Source organism: Gymnoscopelus microlampas, assembly GCF_963454915.1.
Source record: "Gymnoscopelus microlampas genome assembly, chromosome: 7".
Lineage (NCBI taxonomy): Eukaryota > Metazoa > Chordata > Actinopteri > Myctophiformes > Myctophidae > Gymnoscopelus > Gymnoscopelus microlampas.
In genome coordinates, this window is record NC_139944.1 from 9,663,970 (window position 1) to 9,682,594 (window position 18,625).

At 44.2% G+C, this 18,625-nt stretch overlaps 1 protein-coding gene across 1 annotated transcript in view; it reads left to right on the forward strand.

The window, feature by feature from the left end:
* kcnb1 (potassium voltage-gated channel, Shab-related subfamily, member 1) overlaps window positions 1-13,939 on the forward strand; it is a gene marked incomplete at both ends in the record, with an annotated part of 93,276 nt that extends 79,337 nt beyond the window's left edge. The window contains 3 exons of the mRNA XM_084061673.1: window positions 9,968-10,178; window positions 11,460-12,996; window positions 13,735-13,939. Coding sequence (XP_083917799.1) covers window positions 9,968-10,178; window positions 11,460-12,996; window positions 13,735-13,939 — 1,953 coding nt within the window. The remainder of the gene's footprint in view (window positions 1-9,967; window positions 10,179-11,459; window positions 12,997-13,734) is intronic.
* Between the last annotated feature and the right edge of the window lie 4,686 nt (window positions 13,940-18,625).

The following is an 18,625-nucleotide window of genomic DNA, read 5'->3' on the forward strand; positions in this document are numbered from 1 at the left end:
CAGTAACATTTTATGTTTACCAGTGAAAGAATATGACCTTCTCAGATGGTTTGAAAATAAAAAAAGTGAACTGACCTGCTGAGGCATTTGTCTGGTGAAAGGTCAACACTCAGAGCATTGTGTGTGTGTTGAGTTGTGTAGGGGATGTTGCATTGAGACGTGTCTCCAATGTGGCACAGTCAAATGTTATCATATGTTCACCAGTGATAGCATATGACCTTCTCACATGGTTTCCATAGCAACGAGCTGATCTACCGAGGAACATTGTTTGGTTAAAGGTCAAATTTCATAGAGATGTATATACGTGTTGATCTTTTAGCCGCACTGTCAAAAATGTCAGCTCCTTCAGATATAGGCCCTCTTGTCGTGGTTTGAGATAAGATTTACCACCACTGTGTCCTCCTCAGCAGACAAAACTATGGTGTTTGAGCGGTTCTTGGACAAGGACTACAACAGAGGACAGAGTATGAATGCTGAGACATGTGTATCCAGGGACATAATGTGTACCAGGGACATAATGTGTACCAGGGACATAATGTGTACCAGGGACATAATGTGTACCAGGGATATAATGTGTATCCAGGGACATAATGTGTACCAGGGATATAATATGTATCCAGGGACATAATGTGTACCAGGGACAGAAAACGCTGGGGCTGCCTTTATAGTGCTTGAGATGTGATGGGCCTTCTCCCAGACACTTAACAAAAGGCACTTGATTGGGCTAGCCTGCTGAACTGCTCAACAGCTTTAAGCCTAGCTGTTTCAAACACAAATACTATAATACAAATACAACTAATACAACTAACAGCCTACTGTTTAAAGCACTAATACACTTTAGCACTCAAAGTACAACTAATAGCAACCTGTTCGATAAGAAAATCCTATACTTACACAACACCAGATGAGTTCAGTAGCTCAGGTCTCTATAGATTTGAAAGCACACAGAGTTTATAAAATGTTATCTTTTCACAGGGATTCTTTATTAGTGTGTTAGATATACACTTTGGAGTGTCCAGATGCCTGTCGGACGGACATAGTGGCCCTCATTTATCAATGGAGCGTAAAAAATGACCTATTTTTTGCCCTAATTTGCCCGTGGGCCAACCTCCAAGTGAGATTTATCAAAGGATCCTATACAGACAATCCTAGCGTACATTTGGTCGGAGCTTTGATAAATCTGACGGCTGAAACCGAGCGTCATTTAAATTACACGCCCTTAAATATTCTCGAAACACCAGTCCCGACATCCGAAAATGCTCTCGCATAAGCGCTCGTATATTTTGAAAATAGCAGATCTACAAGCTCACAACGAGTCGTGTTGTGACGCGTTGTGAGCTTGTAGATCTGCTATTTTCAAATAGCCAATGCAGCCAGATCTGCAATCTTATCTGAATGACTGTTAAAGCAGTTTCTTTAAATGAGTTTATAAAATGTTATCCTTTCACAGGGATTATTTATTAGTGTGTTAGATATACATTTAGGAGTGGATTATGTGTCCAGATGCCTGTAAGACGGTCAGACAATGCTGCTCCGCATGTCTACGATGGAACAAAAGGGTGCCGCCAAAGTCTAGTCAAGTCAAGTCAAATGTATTTATATAGCACATTTAAAAACAACAGCAGCTAACCCAAAGTGCTTTCCAAAATAACAGCAACAAAATAGACCTTAGTCTACACGGCCTCAGTCAGACCTGACGTGAGATCTGAGCGGGCCGTACGCTAAATTCAAAGTCAGGATGTATTGATAAATGCCGAAAGTTGCGGTGATCTCGCTGTACGCCCATTATTCGGTCTACATTGCGTTGATAAATGAGGGCCAATGTGTATCCAGGGACATAATGCGTATGCAGGGACATAATGCGTATGCCGGGACATAATGCGTATCCAGGGACATATTATGGGAAGGCATGCAGGAAACACAAGAACATTACTTAAGGTATAAGAAACACAAAACATGCAAGACTTACTTGTATTCTCTCATACTTTCATTGTTGATATACTGTACAGCACATTCATCCCAGTGGTGTGTTCTACCGCGTTAGGCTATATACGTAGTGTGACCTGCAGAAACATTTCGTAGCCAAGCGTAGCCATCCAAAAAAACGTCAGAGAAAGCGTATCTGATACGCAGGAGGTGCGGGCAGCAAGAATGTAAACTTCAGTTCAAATAGCCTTTTTTCATGTGATAATGTGGCGTCTGACGTGAAGGCTTATGTGTGACCTATTACGCGGGGACTTTGGTGGCTAATGTTTTATCCAAAGCCACCAATAAAAAAATATTATTATTATTTTTTTTAAATTATGTATCTATAACCCTAACCTACCCCTAACCCTAAAACCGAAATAAAGTAACAAAAAAACGGGGGAAAAAGTACCCAAAAGTACCAAAATCCACCGAAATCTGCGAAAAAGGGACACATGCACGTGTAGCGCGCGTGCATGTGTCTGTTGCCTGGGGGGCTAAGCCCCCAACCTAGTAGAGACCTAGCAACGTGTCTGCTTAAAGTACCAAAAGTTAATCTCAAAATTGTACTTAAGTACAGTACTTGAGTATATGTGACCAAATTTGAGGGGGGGTCCCTAACCCTAACCTGGACCCTAACCCTAACCCTGGCCCCACTCTGACAACCACTGCCTTATGGTTCTGTAACTCTGAGAGTGTACCAAACGGACCCTTACGGGGTCAACAGTTAATGGAACTCATTTGTTTTAATAATCAATTTTGGGCGGACATTTTGGCATTCCGCATTTTCCACGGTTGTTTATAGGTGCTTCTCAATTATTCAATTAATCGGAAAAAAAGTAATTGATAGCATAAATGTAAATAAAATAATCGACAGTTGGAACGGTCCTAGCTAGTCCACTTCCTCCAGGGCAACACACACAAAAAAACACACACAAACACACACACACACACACACACACACACACACACACACACACACACACACACACACACAAGCACGCACACACGCTGGAGGCGAGCAGGAATTGGAGGCTGTACAAGATAAACAGATAGGGTCATTATTCATGTCTGCCATCGCCGCTATGGCAACAGTGCTTCCCCCTGCTCTGATTGGCCGTAGATAAGGTTGCTGTCTTCAGCCATCGCTCATACACTTGGGAGCACAGATTCAGAATTATTGGCCCCGTTGTCACCGCCTGGTGCTGTCAATCAGCCATTAACGAGCCTGCCGCTCGCTGTTGCCCTATTTCTGTTGCTTGTCCCCTTCACTGCTTCCCCTGGAGGATTTAATACAGAGAGAGAAACACCCTGCCAGCTCAACACACTGGGAAATCCTCAGTGTTTGTTTAACTTGTCCATTTGGTTCCATTTGTACACTCTCAGAGTTACAGACCTGTAAGGGTCCACGTGGTTCCATTTGTACACTCTCAGAGTTACAGACCTGTAGGGGTCCATTTGGTTCCATACACTCAGAATCATAATCATAATCCTCTTTATTGTCACGACATCACAGGTTTAAAGGTGTTCAACAGTGGGCGAAATTCAATTTTGTGCAAGCTCCATCGTTTTTATTGTTTCCACGAAAGAGCTAGAGAGAAGGGAAGGAGGGCGAGGGGGTACATAAGGTGCATGAGCATAGCAGCTACTGTACTGTATATAGATATAGATGTTAAGGTGCCAGAAGAATATCAGCGCGTTGCACATGACACTATTGTGGTACTCTTTGTGTGTAACTCTCAGAGCAGTATAAGGGTCCATTTGGACCCCCTGGTGGTCCCCGGACCCAACCTTGAGAAGCAGTGGTCTACCCGTCCCGCTACGGCGCTACTGATCATGTGTTAACGCTGCAATCCATACGTTTTATGTTTTCCCGCCGGCAGTGGTGGAAGGTAACTAAGTACTGTACTTAAGTACAATTTTGAGGTATTTGTACTTTACTTGAGTATTTCCAATTTCCAATACTTTTACTTCTACTCCACTACATCTCAGAGGCAAATATTGTGCTTTTACTCCACTACAATTATTTGAAAACTTTAGTTACTAGTTACTTTTCAGATATAAATTATGACATTATGAAACGTACATTAACCACTTTAGCCCTATTTTATACGTAGAATATTTGAAAATAGCCGATCTACAAGCTCACAACGCGTCGCATCGCGACGCGTTGTGAGCTTGTAGATCTGCTATTTTTAAACATTTTAGTATTTTTATTTTTGTACTTTAAGTACATTTTGATGCCAATACTTTCGTACTTTTAATCAAGTCAATTGTGAATTCAGGACTTTCACTTGTAACGGAGTATTTCTATACTGCAGTATTGATACTTTTACTTAAATAAAGAATTTGAGTACTTTTTCCACCACCGCCCGCCGGAGAGAGATAATTGCAACTGTAACATTGTGTGCTGGGGGGGGGGGGGGGGGTTGCCTGTCAGCGGAGAATGTTGAGCGGGAAAAGTAGGACGGAGGCGCTACGTCCAAGCAGTGGGAGGAATGAATTGGCACGACGACTACAATGGGGAGAAAAAGTGGTACAAATAATTGTCTACTCCAAATAAAAGCAACAGTAGGTGTCCTATACCAAGGTTTAAATGTCTCAATGGAAGATTAGGGAGACCACGTCCTGCAGGTGTAGTTGTATATTGTATATACTGTATTTACTCGACAGATTTGTTAAAATACATATTTTCTCATTAGAATGAGTTTGAGATAACAGCTTTATAAATGTGTATATACATTAAACATAACACTAGCTTGCATACATTATGCACTACTTGCATGTTCTTAGCTGTCCTTCAGAACAAGCGCCGTTTCTGTTCTGTTATATGGTACCCACACGCGCACGCACAAATATATATATTTTTTAAAGCAAACATTTTTAATTCAAACCTTTGCTTCTGGGTGGTCCCTGGAACAATATATTTTGAGATGGAGGTCCGCGACCAAATTCATATCATTTTGGGTGGTCCTTGACAGAGTTTGAGAACCACTGATATTATAGCAACATACGTTTTTTTCAAAAAACTGTTAGGATTTAGAAGACATTTGTAGAATCCCCAGAAGCAAAGATTTGAGTGACAAATGTTCGCTTTATAGAATATATATTCAAAGATTTGCACAAAAAAAAATCATGATTTAAAAAAAAAAGCAGATCTACAAGCTCATAGCGCGGCACTCTTAATGGGTTAACTGAATCATATTTCTAAATGCATTCAATTCCGATTAATTAGGCTCATTTGTGAGTACGTGGAGGACAGTGGGTTAATGTGTCTAATCTATCACTGTCTGCGCCGTATGGCAACGATGTGCATCTGCAGCCACCTGCACTGTGCTTGTAAACGCTTGGTCAACCAATGGCCATAATGGAATAGTAATGGAATAATTCCATCATTTCCAATAATGGGAATAACGATACGATGGGAACTATGCACGAAAACAAATTTCACCCACTTTTTTACTTCTGAAAACCTGTGATGTGACAAAGCTGATTCTGATTCTGATTCTGGCATAGAATCTCCCTCATCACCCATAGGGGAAGAAGTACTCCGTTTTTTATTTTATTTATTGTGGTAGCGATACCACAATATAAAAAATTGTGTGTTGCTGTCGGGCAGAAACCTCTTATCTCCATATTTCAACTTTTTGTGTGTTTTTTTCGTAAATGAACGCACTATACTTGATCATACTACAGCGTCACACAAAACTATCAAAAGTAGCATATCTATAAGCTCAAAACGCGGCGAGTTCTCTCTCCTGATTGGATCAAATAGACCCCTTAACAGACGACGTCATACTGGCTGCGTGCAGCCAGTATGCGCGCAACGAAACCCATTATATCAGGTCTCGTTAGGACGCGTCTCACTAGCCAACACACACAAGAGGGGGTTGGGGTGTGCTGAAACCAGTGCACCCCGAAACAGGTTGGGAATTGATTGCGTGAAACAATCACCTGTGCGTCCAGGTTCAATGTTAGTAAACAAATAATTGGTCTATTGGTATCCCGACCTGAAAAACATTCTCTGTTTACTAAAGAGCTGGAGAGACAGGGAGACCCCCTGTTACCGAACAAACACTCTGAGTCTATAGCAATGAGGACTATCAGAATATAGAGCTATTTAACACTCATTTTAACGAAAAATCACTTACTTTGAGTAAACATACTCAGTTACTTTCCACCACAGCTTCAGCACCTTTATTTTCAGTGGCTCTCCACCTTCACGTGAGGACAGGTTACCCGGCAACAGGCCACTCAGCCTTGATTTATCGACAACAATTAAGCACCGCCGCGTTCATTGAGCGAAACCCCCCGTAAAATGGTCAGCCACAGTCTAGTGAGTGATCAGAATAACGTCACTGTCGGGTGGAAACCTTGTATGTCCAAACCTGTTGGTCTGTTCTCAGGAAATTGAAAAAAAGAACTGTGTTCCCCATGGATCTGATGCAGTTATTATTTAGTCAACGCAAGCTCTTGCTATTCATTAGATAAGGATTTTTAAAACCCATAGACAGACTTAACCACGTAAATCTTTCACTGTTTTGAAAAAACAGTGTGACACTGTATTATGAAGAAGTGGGGTATTCATTTATGGGGCGGGGGGAAAAAATATATGGAGATAAGAGGTTTCTGCCCGACTATATGTAGTAATAATGTCTTGTGCACTGGCCGTGATGTGCCATTAGAATGATTGTAATGTCACTTTATGACAAATATACACAATTATTGTTGGATTACTGCTGCCTCTGTGAATTATCATCTCTCCACTCAGGCAATGGTGGTGGTGGTGGACAGTGACAAAGTACATTTTCTTGAGTATTGTACTTAAGTACTTTTTTTTCCGTTTGTGTACACTAGTGTTAACACCACTACATTTCAAAGACAAATACTGTACTTTTGACTCCGCTACATTTCTAGGAATAGAAGGGAAAAGTACATTATGAGTTAACCTCTTGAGCCCTATTTTAAATATATTGAAAATACAGCAATGCATTATTGGCATTATAAAGAAAATGTACTTTGTAATTTGTACTCAAATACAAACACAAATTTGACAGAGCAACTTTCACTTGTAGCGGAGTAATATGTGTCTACTGTATGCTTTCACTCAGGGGTTGAGTACTTTATCCATAGCCCAAGGATAAAATAGGGCTTGAGTGGTTAATGAGCGTTTTTTAATAATAATCTATAAAAGTAAATAACAAAGTTTTCAAATAATTGTAGTGGAGTAAAACATACATTATTTGACTCTAATTTGTAGTGGAGTAGAAGTGTGAAGTATTGAAAGATTGAAGTAGGCTAAAGTCAAAGTACCTCAAATTCGTACTAAGGACTGTACTTGTGTAAATGTACTTAGTTATTTTCCACCATAGAGAGGAAGTCGGTTTGGCTTTGTGCCCTTCAGGCCCAGGCACTGAGAAAGGCTGATTCCATCAGCGACTCGAGTCCTCTGAAGACTCTTATCGATGGGAGGGAAATCCAAACCCCCAAAGTCTGGCCAATATCTGACATGGACGAGTCTAATCCAAATTCCTCCAGACAAATTATTCAATTACCCAATAATGTAGTAAGATAGCAAACCCCAATTTCCAGCCCTGATCCTCCATGTCTTTTAGCTTCACCATTGCTGTTTGCCTGTGTGAGTATTTATTAACACTGAATATGGTTGTTGCCGGGTGGAAATCATGTACATAATCATTACGTAATGTAAAAAAAAGTGGATCCAATGTAATCAAATCACAAGCTATTTCTAATACTTTTCATTGGTTCAATGTTTATAAACCCCACAGAGACACTTAACCACTGTCAACCTGGCATCCCTATTTTGCGCAAGAGATTATAGACTCATCACAGCAGCCAAAAGTCTGTTTCCAGGTAGATAATGCCATCAGCGTTGCATTGGAGCAGTATTATTCTTTAACTTTATTTCTGGAATGCACACTGTACTCGGATCAACAAAAACACATAGCAATAGAAAAGCCCAACATTCCATGAAATCAATTGGCATAGTTCAGTGGTTTTCAACCAGTGGTCCGGGGACCACTAGTGGTCCTTGAGAGAGTACCAGGGGGTCCCCAGCAAAATTAGTTCATAGCATCACAATCATTTTTAACCACTTAGCTTAGGCTATTCAAAAATAGCAGATATACAAGCTCAAAGCGCGGCAGCGAGTGCCGCGCTATGAGCTTGTAGATCTGCTATTTTTGAAAAACCTCGAAAAACTGTGCATATCTTTGAGCATTTATATTTTTTAAAGGGAAAATTAACTGATGTCTTTGCTTCTGGGGGGTCCCTGGCACGAAACATTTTGAAATGGGGGTCCGCGGCCAAATGTATATCAATTTAGGGGTCCTTGGCGTGAAAAAGGTTGAAAACCGCTGGCATAGTTCATTGTGTATAGCTCACACAGTCAAATACTATTCTCTTGCTGTTCACTTTTTCTCCATAATGAATGAAATGGATTCAATACTGTTTACAGCTGTTTAAGCTTGAAAATGTCACAGAGAGATAATTGTATTTTCCACGTGTAGATCTCAGTCTAGATTATAGATCTTTCTACGCATCATGGGTAGGGGGTCTGGGAGTCCTCAGAGTTACTACAGAGGTTTGGTGTAGAGGGAGAAAAGAGCAAACCAAGTACAGAGCCAAAGGTCAAATTTAAAGTATTGAGGATTTAAGTGGTTAAATGAATCCAACATAATTATTAATAACAAAAACAAAAAAGATAATGTGTACAAAACAGGAAAGCTATTTTCAACTAATTTGCAACACAATAAATATAGTACAATATCTTATAATCCAATGTCGTATTATGCTTCATCTCTCTCTCTCTCTCTCTCTCTCTCTCTCTCTCTCTCTCTCTCTCTCTCTCTCTCTCTCATACTGTAGCTACTGGGCCCTTGGCCTGAAAAAGCCCTGCTATACATCATTTGACGCTATAGCTATAGGATTAAAGATCACATTTGGCTGTTCTTCTTGTTGCCATTAATGCTCAGGCCTATACTCTGAAGCAACTGCAGTTTGATAAGTGGGTCATGAATTAGTAAGCGTTCCAAGTGAGTCCCCTGCTATTAGCTCGGCCAAATTCCGCCTGAGTCAGACGGTCTGTTGAGATACTTTGATTATGAAGTCTGCACTTTGATTACCGTCGTTGAAAACCTTGTATGTCCAAAGTAGTTTTTTTTTTATTGTGTAAATGTTGTTATTATTTAGTCTCTAGCTCTTGTTAATACTTAATTAATTGGTTCAATATTTAAAAAGCCCACAGACACACTTGACTTAACGATTTTCACAAAAATCGCAGATCTACAGTAGAAGCTCACAACATGTCACGATGCGTCGCGTTGTGAGCTTGTAGATCGGCTATTTTTACTACTTTCGTGTGACACTGTGGTATGACGAAGAACGGCACTAAATTACGAGGGGGGGGGGGTGAAATATGGGGCCACATATGTATATACTATATAGGCTCTAATGCAGTCTGACAGCGAGACACCAGTTCGATTCCTGTGCCCGACGGCCTTTGCTGCATGTCACTCCCTGTTCTCTCTCTCCCTGTTTCCTGTCTCCTCTTCACTGAGCAAATAAAAATATCAACAAAAACGATACTGAAACTGAATAGGCTCTATGCACAGCCCAGGTGTTACCAATGATGCTAATGAAGGCTCTGTTCCATTCTGGTCAAACAGAGTCAGGGTGCTGATATCCAGGGACCCTCATGGTTCCTTGAGGGGGTTCCAAATGGCCCCTTACGGTTGTGTAACTCTGAGAGTTATGGGGGTCCTTGAAATCAAAAGGTTTGAGAACCACTCTGCTACACTAAATGGAACAGAGCCTTCATTAGTATAATTGGTAACACCTGTTAAGTAAGTATAGGAATGGGCCCAATTTCTCTCCAATATGGTTGCTGTGCATAGAGCCTATTCCACCCCATGGGACAATCAAAAGGTCTCCCTTTCCTTACCTTTCTTGACGTCTGTTTCGATAATCCTTTGTCTTCCAGATCCTGGCCATCATCTCCATCCTCTTCATCGTGCTGTCCACCATCGCCCTGTCCCTGAACACCCTGCCGGAGCTGCAGGACACGGACGAGTTCGGCCACGCCTCGGACAACCCTCAGCTAGCCCACGTGGAGGCTGTGTGCATCGCCTGGTTCACCATGGAGTACCTGCTTCGCTTCCTGTCCTCTCCCAACAAGTGGAAGTTCTTTAAAGGTATACCACAACAACTTTTGACATTTAAATACTGGTCCATTGATCTAAACCAGTGTTTCTCAACCTGTGGGTCGGGTCCCTACACATTTTTTTTGGGGGGGGTGGGTCCCCAGATGACAATTTTAAGGACTTTTTTAAGTACCTAAAAACAAAAAACAAAAAAGACCATTACTGCATCAAAAGTAATCAAACTATACTATAATAAATGGACAAACATTGGCCAAATTGTCAGATAATAAGAAAAGGGCACATTTTTAAAATTGCCGATCTACAAGCTCACAACACCTCACAACGCGAGATCTTGTAGATCTGATATGTTTAGCTATTTAGTAAATGTAATGCCTCAACTCCTACAATTCCAAGTGCTTGTCAGGGTGGAGGGTCCCCCGTTCAAATAGGATTATTTGGGGGGGTCGCGGCCTGAAAAGGTTGAGAACCACTGATCTAAACAACAATATTGGTTTATTTTTTCATATCATTATGTTGTTGCTGTCGGGCAGAAACCTCTTATCTCCACTGTATGTGTTTTTTCCCCCCGTAAATTAATACCCTAATTGATCATACTACAGCTTCACACAAAAGCATCATAAGGAGCAGATCTATAAGCTCAAAGCGCGCCGTGAGCTTGTAGATCTGCTACTTTTGATGCTTTTGAATTTGAATCCTGAAAAGTAGTTTCGGGTCAAGTGCTACGGGCTAAGGTGGAGTCTGAAGAGGTGAGTCTTCAGATTACGGTAGAAAATTGGGAGTGAGTCTGCAGTTTTGACTGAAATTGGGAGTTTGTTCCACAGTTTGGGAGCCAGAAGGGAGAAGAGTCTGGGACGTGTGGAGGGTTGTCTCTGTTTTAGGGAAGGTTCGGACAGCTTCCCTGTGTTAGCTGATCGGAGTGAGTGGGAGGGGTTGTAGGGTTGGATCAGGCTTTGAATATATGGGGTGCCATGCCTTTGGTTGCCACCACAACTGAAGGTTTTGATGTTCTGAATGCGTTGTGAGCTTGTAGATCTTTTATATACCATGTTTTCAAAAGATGTTTATACATTTTATACATTATACCACTTTTACTTTTGGTACTTTAAGTATATTTTCATGCCAATACTTTTTTTTACTTTTACTCAAGTAAATTTCGATTACTGGACTTACTTGTAACAGAGTATTTCTACATTGCAGTATTGATACTTTTATTAAGTAAAAAATGTGAGTACTTTTTCCACCACTGTCCAGTACTGTTTTTTTCACATTATTTGAATATCCAGCATTAAAATGATCTGTTGCCCTGCCTAGGTCCTCTGAACGTCATCGACCTGCTGGCCATCCTGCCCTACTACGTCACCATCTTCCTGACCGAGTCCAACAAGAGCGTGCTGCAGTTCCAGAACGTCCGCCGCGTGGTGCAGATCTTCAGGATCATGCGCATCCTGAGAATCCTGAAGCTGGCTCGTCATTCCACGGGCCTCCAGTCGCTGGGTTTCACCCTGAAGAGGAGCTACAACGAACTGGGCTTACTCATCCTTTTCCTGGCCATGGGAATCATGATCTTCTCCAGCCTGGTCTTCTTCGCCGAGAAGGACGAGGACGACACCAAGTTCAAGAGCATTCCGGCGTCCTTCTGGTGGGCCACTATCACGATGACCACGGTAGGCTACGGAGACATCTACCCCAAAACGCTTCTCGGAAAGATAGTCGGGGGCCTGTGCTGCATAGCCGGAGTGCTGGTGATAGCGCTGCCCATCCCCATCATCGTGAACAACTTCTCGGAGTTCTACAAGGAGCAGAAGAGGCAAGAGAAGGCCGTCAAGCGCCGGGAGGCCCTGGACCGGGCCAAGAGGAACGGCAGCATCGTCTCCATGAACATGAAGGAGGCGTTCGCCCGCAGCGCCGAGCTGATGGACGTGGTGGTGGAGAAGAGCGACCGGCCCAACGACAACCACCTGTCGCCCAGCCGCTGGAAATGGACCCCCAAGATGGGACGGTCGGAGACCAGCTCCAACCGCTCGTTCACCGGCCAGGAGCTGGGCTCGCCCAGTCAGGCCCAGGCCACCTGCAGCCCCCAGAGACTCAACGCTCAGAAGTTGGAGGAGATGTACAACCAGATGGCCAAAACCCAGTCGCAGCCCAACCTCAACGGCAAGGACAGGAGCTCCAGGGTGGGCAAGATGACGGACGAGATAGAGCTGGGCGCCCTGGCGGACCAGGGTCCGCCCATGCTGGGGACCAGAGACGCCGTGGGGGACATGAAAAGCCTGTCTAGCATCGACAGCTACATCAGCTGCGCCACGGACTTCCAGGAGAACCCGCGTTTCCCTCACAGTCCGGCGGTGGTCCTCGGCTTCCCGGAGAGCGGGCGCTTTTCCCACAGTCCCGCCCCGACGGCGGGCCTGTCGGGGCGAGAGAGACCCGGCGCCAGAACGGGCCTGCAGACCGCTCCGGGCCGGGAGCCCGCGCTCGCCCCGCCGTCGGCGACGAAACCCCCGTACGCCGAGAACTCCCGGAAGTTCCTCTTCTCCGGGAACCCTTCCAAGAGCCTCGCGCACAAGGGAGGCTGCCGCGGCGAGGCGGAGTCGGGACCCTCGCCTCTCTCCGACAGCTCGGTCATGTCGGACCACTCGCTGCTGAGCCCCGAGGTGTCGGTCTACACCACGGCCAGCAGCAGGACGCCGCCCAAATCCCCGGAGAGCAGCGCCCTGATGCAGGCCGTGTTCACCTTCCACGACTCGTCCATCAGCAAGTACATCGACGCCGACACCGACGACGACGACCACCTCCGGGACGTCTCCGACACCAGTCCCTCGGAGCGCCTGCTGACCGGCTTGAGCCCCAGGTGTAGGGCTGCGTCTAGCGATTATTTTCTCAGTGATTATTGTATCGATTACTTTTTTTCCATTACTCGAATCAATAGTTTTGTTTGTTTTCAAACACATTTTTATCACAGAAACCTGATATCTCCATATTGTAACTTTTGTCGTGAATTTACACCATAGTGGATCATACGCATCACACAAAATGTCAAAAGTTGCAGATCCACAAGCTTAAAACACGGTGCGAAGAGACGCGTTTCGAGATTGTAGATCTGCTACTTTTGCTACTTTTGAATTAGAATCCTGAAAAGTAACAGTTTTGGACATAATGTTTTCACCCAACAGAGCCGATATATAAAATTAACGATCGATCGATTAACTACTTTAAGCGTTACTTTATACTTTGTTGCAAAATGGTGTTGTGCAAAGATAGCCAAAGTAGCTTTGTGCCTATAATGACATGCCCGAAATAGGGATCTGTGATTAATTGATTATTTTATAAAAATGATCAATCATCGATTATTTTCAGATTAACCACTTGAACCCCAGCATCCGTACTGTGGGGAAAGCTTTAGCAGATAATAGCCGATCGACAAGCTAGAGCTTGAGCTTGTCGATCGGCTATTTTCAGCCAAAGCTTTCCCCACAATTACAGAAAACATAAAAGACACTGGTATAGAGCGCTGATGGGTCAACCATAACATAGGGTTTAAGTGGTTTAAAGCGATTCGTGGAGTAACTGTGTCTCCTCTACACCCAAGGTGCCGCATCAACAGCGGCTACCAGCGGGCCGCCAACCACCTGGAGGCCGCCCAGAAAAGGCTGGCGGGCCAGAACTGCCTGTTCCCGCACGAGAACCACGTGGGCCCGGCGGACGCGATGACCACCGCGACGACGATGACGACGCGCAAGCCCAGGTTCGAGCGGGGGGGCGTCCGTCCGAGCACCCTGGACGAGACTCTCTGAGACACAAACGCGAACGGGTGGGTGGGGGCGGGGCGGAGCAGTGCCGCCGTGCAGCGAAAAGCGAAGAGACGGCCGCGACAGGGGGACGCCAGAGAGACGCTACGGTACAACACTCTGGAGGACGCACCAGAGGACAGGTTGGGGGAGGGGGGGGGGGGACCAGGGGGAGGTTATAAAACACTGAGGGAGGCAATGCATTGTGGGGGGGGTGAGGGGAGACGTCATGGACCAAGCCGCGGTTGCACGAGGCTCAGGGTTTGGTGGAGTACACTTTCTACTTGTTCCTGTTGCTCTATGCACTGCCCCCCGCCCCCCCCCCCCCCCCAAATGGATCCCAAATGGACCATGGACCCTTACGGGTGCATTCGGTTCCATGTGTACACTCTCAGAGTTATGGGGGTCCCGGGGGGCCCTAATGCATACCAAACTTGGGCGATCCTTGACATTTAATTAAGTTTGAGAACTGCTCCCCACAAGATGCCATGGTGGGCCTCTTCCTGGGGTCTGAGCGGGTGGGGTGGAGTCGGCCCGAGGCTGTGGTCGGACCAGAGGCTGTTGGTGCGGTTTTGGGGGCACAAAGGGGGGGGGGGTTTGTTGCGGCAAAGTCCACGTTTGTTCTGAACACTGTGGAGGGAACCATCTCCATTTTGTCCAGGTTATACAGTATCTGAGCTGCCCACTGTCCCATTACAGAGTCCCGACTCCTTTTGTACTCTTGAAGATACACGAGAGGACTTAGATGCCTATAAGCTATTTAACTTGTGCCCTCCTGCCCCAAACCTGGCCTTAGTCATTCACGTGTGTGTGTGTGTGCGCGCGCGTGCGTGCGTGCGTGCGTGCGTGCGTGCGTGCGTGCGTGCGTGCGTGGTCATTGGTATGCTTGTACGTGCGAAAGGTAATTTATGTATACTCACTTTTGAGATGGTCTTACCCGATTTATTTTTATATAGATAAGAGAACAGTATAAATAGAGAGAAAAAAAGAAACACGTGATCTGCTAGTTTAATGTGTCACGAATCATGTATGTTTAAGTAGTCCTGTGTGATGTTTCATGTCCTGGCACACGCACAGACACTCGCTGGGTTCCAGCATATTGTTGTGTGCTGTTATTTCTGCCTGTCCTCATCTCACGCCAGTGGTGGAAGAAGTAACTCTGCATTTTTACTTTAATAGAAGTAGCAATACCAAACTATAAAACAATACTCTGTTGCAAGCCCTTATTCAATATGTCTCTCGGGTGAAAGTACAAAAGTATTGGCATCAAAGTAAACTGTTTTCGAAAATCTACAAGCTCACAACTCATAAAATTGTGTTTCACACTTTCACAGCGTCTTAACTGGTTAATATATGTTCTGTAATAACAATCTAAATCTGCCAAGTAACAAGCTACTAAAGTTTTCAAATCATTGTAGCGGGGTAAAAACAATAATTGCCTTGAGACGTAATGGAGTAAAAGTTCAAAGTATCCAAAAAAGGGAATCACTCAAGATTGCACTCAAGTAGAGTACATAAGTCCCCCACCCACCCACAGACACTTACATAAAGTGACTTTGAGTACTTAGAAAAGTGCTATATACATTTGAGGTATTATTATTGAGTCAAATGGACTTGGTTACTTCCCACCACTGTCTGGCGGTGGGTGCAGAGCGTTAGCTTCTCACACCTGTGATTACTGTCTTGATTCTATATGTTAAGAGCTTTTCATGTTTTATATCAAAAAGGGTGCCAGTGATAGATCGAGAGCCGTTGATACAGAATAGAGAAGAATTATCCCTCATGACTGCAGCACAATAAACGCCACATTTAAGCAACATTTTTAACGCCCGGGACTCGAACCCGCGTCAAAACGCCAAGATCTTAACCACTAGCCAAAACGGGAATTCTGCCTCGGTTGGGGGAGATATTAGGCTGTTGGTCATCAATCATCTGAGTCACTCTGCTACACATTCCACAAGATAAGATAACATAACATAAGATAGGATAAAGCAGCCATTTCCAACCTTTTCTGGATCAGGGCCCACTTGAAAAATGATCTCGGATCTCGGATCAATGGAACTATACTCTTAAGTTCCTGTTGATATTCATCTATTCAAATCGTAGTGTTTCGCAAATCATTTTGGAGGACCACTCGCAACGACCTCACGGCCCCCGCCAGTGGGCCCCGGGCCCACAGGTTGGGAATCGCCGAGATAAACCTTCATTGTTCACTGGAGGGAAATCCAGGTGTCATCATAGCAGCAACAGCAGTGAGAAGGAAAGGCAGGAGATGGTGCAGCATATCATTTATGCCTCTGAGTGTCCTGAAACAAAATATTTTACAAATGTTTGCTTAAAAAATTTGCACTATAAAAGAAATAGCAGATCTACAAGCTGGGTGGGGGGTCCCAGAGGACGGAAATCGCCACGGAAATTCGCATTTGACCTCAAATGTGGTTATATATATATATTATGTTCACAAACTCTGAACAATTATTTCTTTGCTGTCGGGCAGAAACCTCTTATCTCCATATCTAACTTTTTGTGTTTTTTCCCGTAAATCTATATGCTCTACTTGATCATACAACAGCGTCACACAAAAGCATCGAAAGTAGCAGATCCACAAGCTGGTAGATCTGCTACTTTTGAATTTGAATCCTGAAAAGTAACAATTTTGGTCATAATGAGGTTTCCACCCGACAGAGACGATTTGAAAAGATCCCAAATGTAATAGAGGCGTTTTGTTGTCTGCAACCATATATTCTTTAGCCAATGATTATTTTCCAAAAAATAGTGAAAGTAGCAGATCTAGCCCACAATGTGCCGCATCGCGATGTGTTAAACTTGTTGTGAACTTGTAGATCGGCTACAAGCTCACAGAGGGTCGCTTTTTTGTCACCCGCTACTTTTTTTCCCCCGCAAATGATGCCTCTGCTTCACAGGCCAAAACACTGACCTACACTCTCCTATGTGTACTCGTGTCCCTCACACACAGAGGTACAAACCCCCCTCATGAAGCTTTATATGATGTCAGTATGACACCTCAGTGAAAGATAGCAAAGCAATAATGTGCTAGTTGAGTTGTAATCGACATCACCAAACTCCATCCCCCTCATCATCTCGTACTTCTTTTTATTTTTTTGGGTAGCCAATCATTTTTGCCAATAATGTTGTCGTTATGCTAATTGATTCATCCCCACACACATTTCGGTGTTGTCACTGCTGTCGTATATCCTACTGACTCGCCTGCCGGTGAGGAGCCCCCACCGGGAGGACGCGGAGCCTTCGGTCCTACTCCTCCCGCCCAACACTCCCCGCTGACAGGTAGCAATAGCAAACCAATCGCACACATGTCAGCTTTCACAATTTCAGAAAGTGGAAAAATAAATACATTCTGGTTGCAGTTTTGGCAGTTTTCATATAGGTCTCTGCCGATCTGGCTCTAATGGCTCTATTAAACAGGAACAGAAGGATATGTCCCCATGCAGTACTGCCAGAATAGCCAACGCCAAATCGGGACTTCTGAATCGCCGTCCTCCACACCCTCCTTTCTAGCATCAGGGTCTTGTTGTTAGCTCTGTCACGCTGCAGTGCATCTACAGTACGTACAGTAGTTGGTGCACTTCTTGCCTTTCCTGGCTTTGCCCTGGGTTGGGTCTCCCACAGTGTCAGTCTGCTTGCCACTAGTTCCGGGTGCCTGACGCTGTGCCCTCCCTCATCCTTCTCTCTCTGACCTTGTCTGTGACCCGTGGCAGGTCCCCGTAGAGGACCACGTTTCTGATGTGGTTGTGTTCTTGTGTAGACTTCATCCCGGACCCTTTCCTGTTGTGCTGTGAGGATCCATGTCTCGGCCCCATACAGCAGTACTGACCCCACTGTATCTACGAATGGCCCCCTCCAATAAAATATGGAGAACATAGTCATGCCTTATTGACAGAAAGTGGATGTTCGTCCTTACTAAGAGGATAACCCAAGCTCTCCGTACATGTGCTATATTGGCGAGTTTATTGTCTTTTAATACAATCAGATAGGACTTTTCTCTCAATGGAAGGAATTGCAATGTGGAGGTTGGGATAGCCTCTACATTGTTTGCAGCTAGTGTCCTCCATAAAACTAACCAAAGAGTTGACATCTTTTGAGTGCATGGTAGTAGAGGAGCAGTGCAGTCATGTGTCCATACTACTGTACTGTACTCAGTGGTGGAAAAAGTACTACAATTTTTCTTAAGTAAAAGTATCAATACTGAAATGTAGATGTACTCTGTTCAAAATCTACAAATTAACTAGTTTCAAATAATTGTAGTGGAGTAAAAGTACAATATTTTCCTGAGATGTAGTGGAGTAGAAGTAAAAGTATTGGAAATTGGAAATACTCAAGTAAAGTACAAATACCTAAAACAAAGTACAGTACAGTACAGTACTTGAGTACATGTACTTAGTTACTTTCCACCGCTGACTGTACTGTACGTCTCATCACAACCATAGCCATATAGGAGCACAGAGTCATAACCACACTGCTCATGGTCATCAATCAATAAAACAAAAGCAAGGAAACACAAGCACACTGGTTCACGTGAACGCGCGCGCGCTTGTGTGTGTGTGTGTGTGTGTGTGTGTGCACGCATCAATATTTTAGGATGCCAATTTAATAAATTATATTTCCCCCCTCTTTTTTTGCATAATAACCCTGAAGCCTGAGGTGTAGCGCACC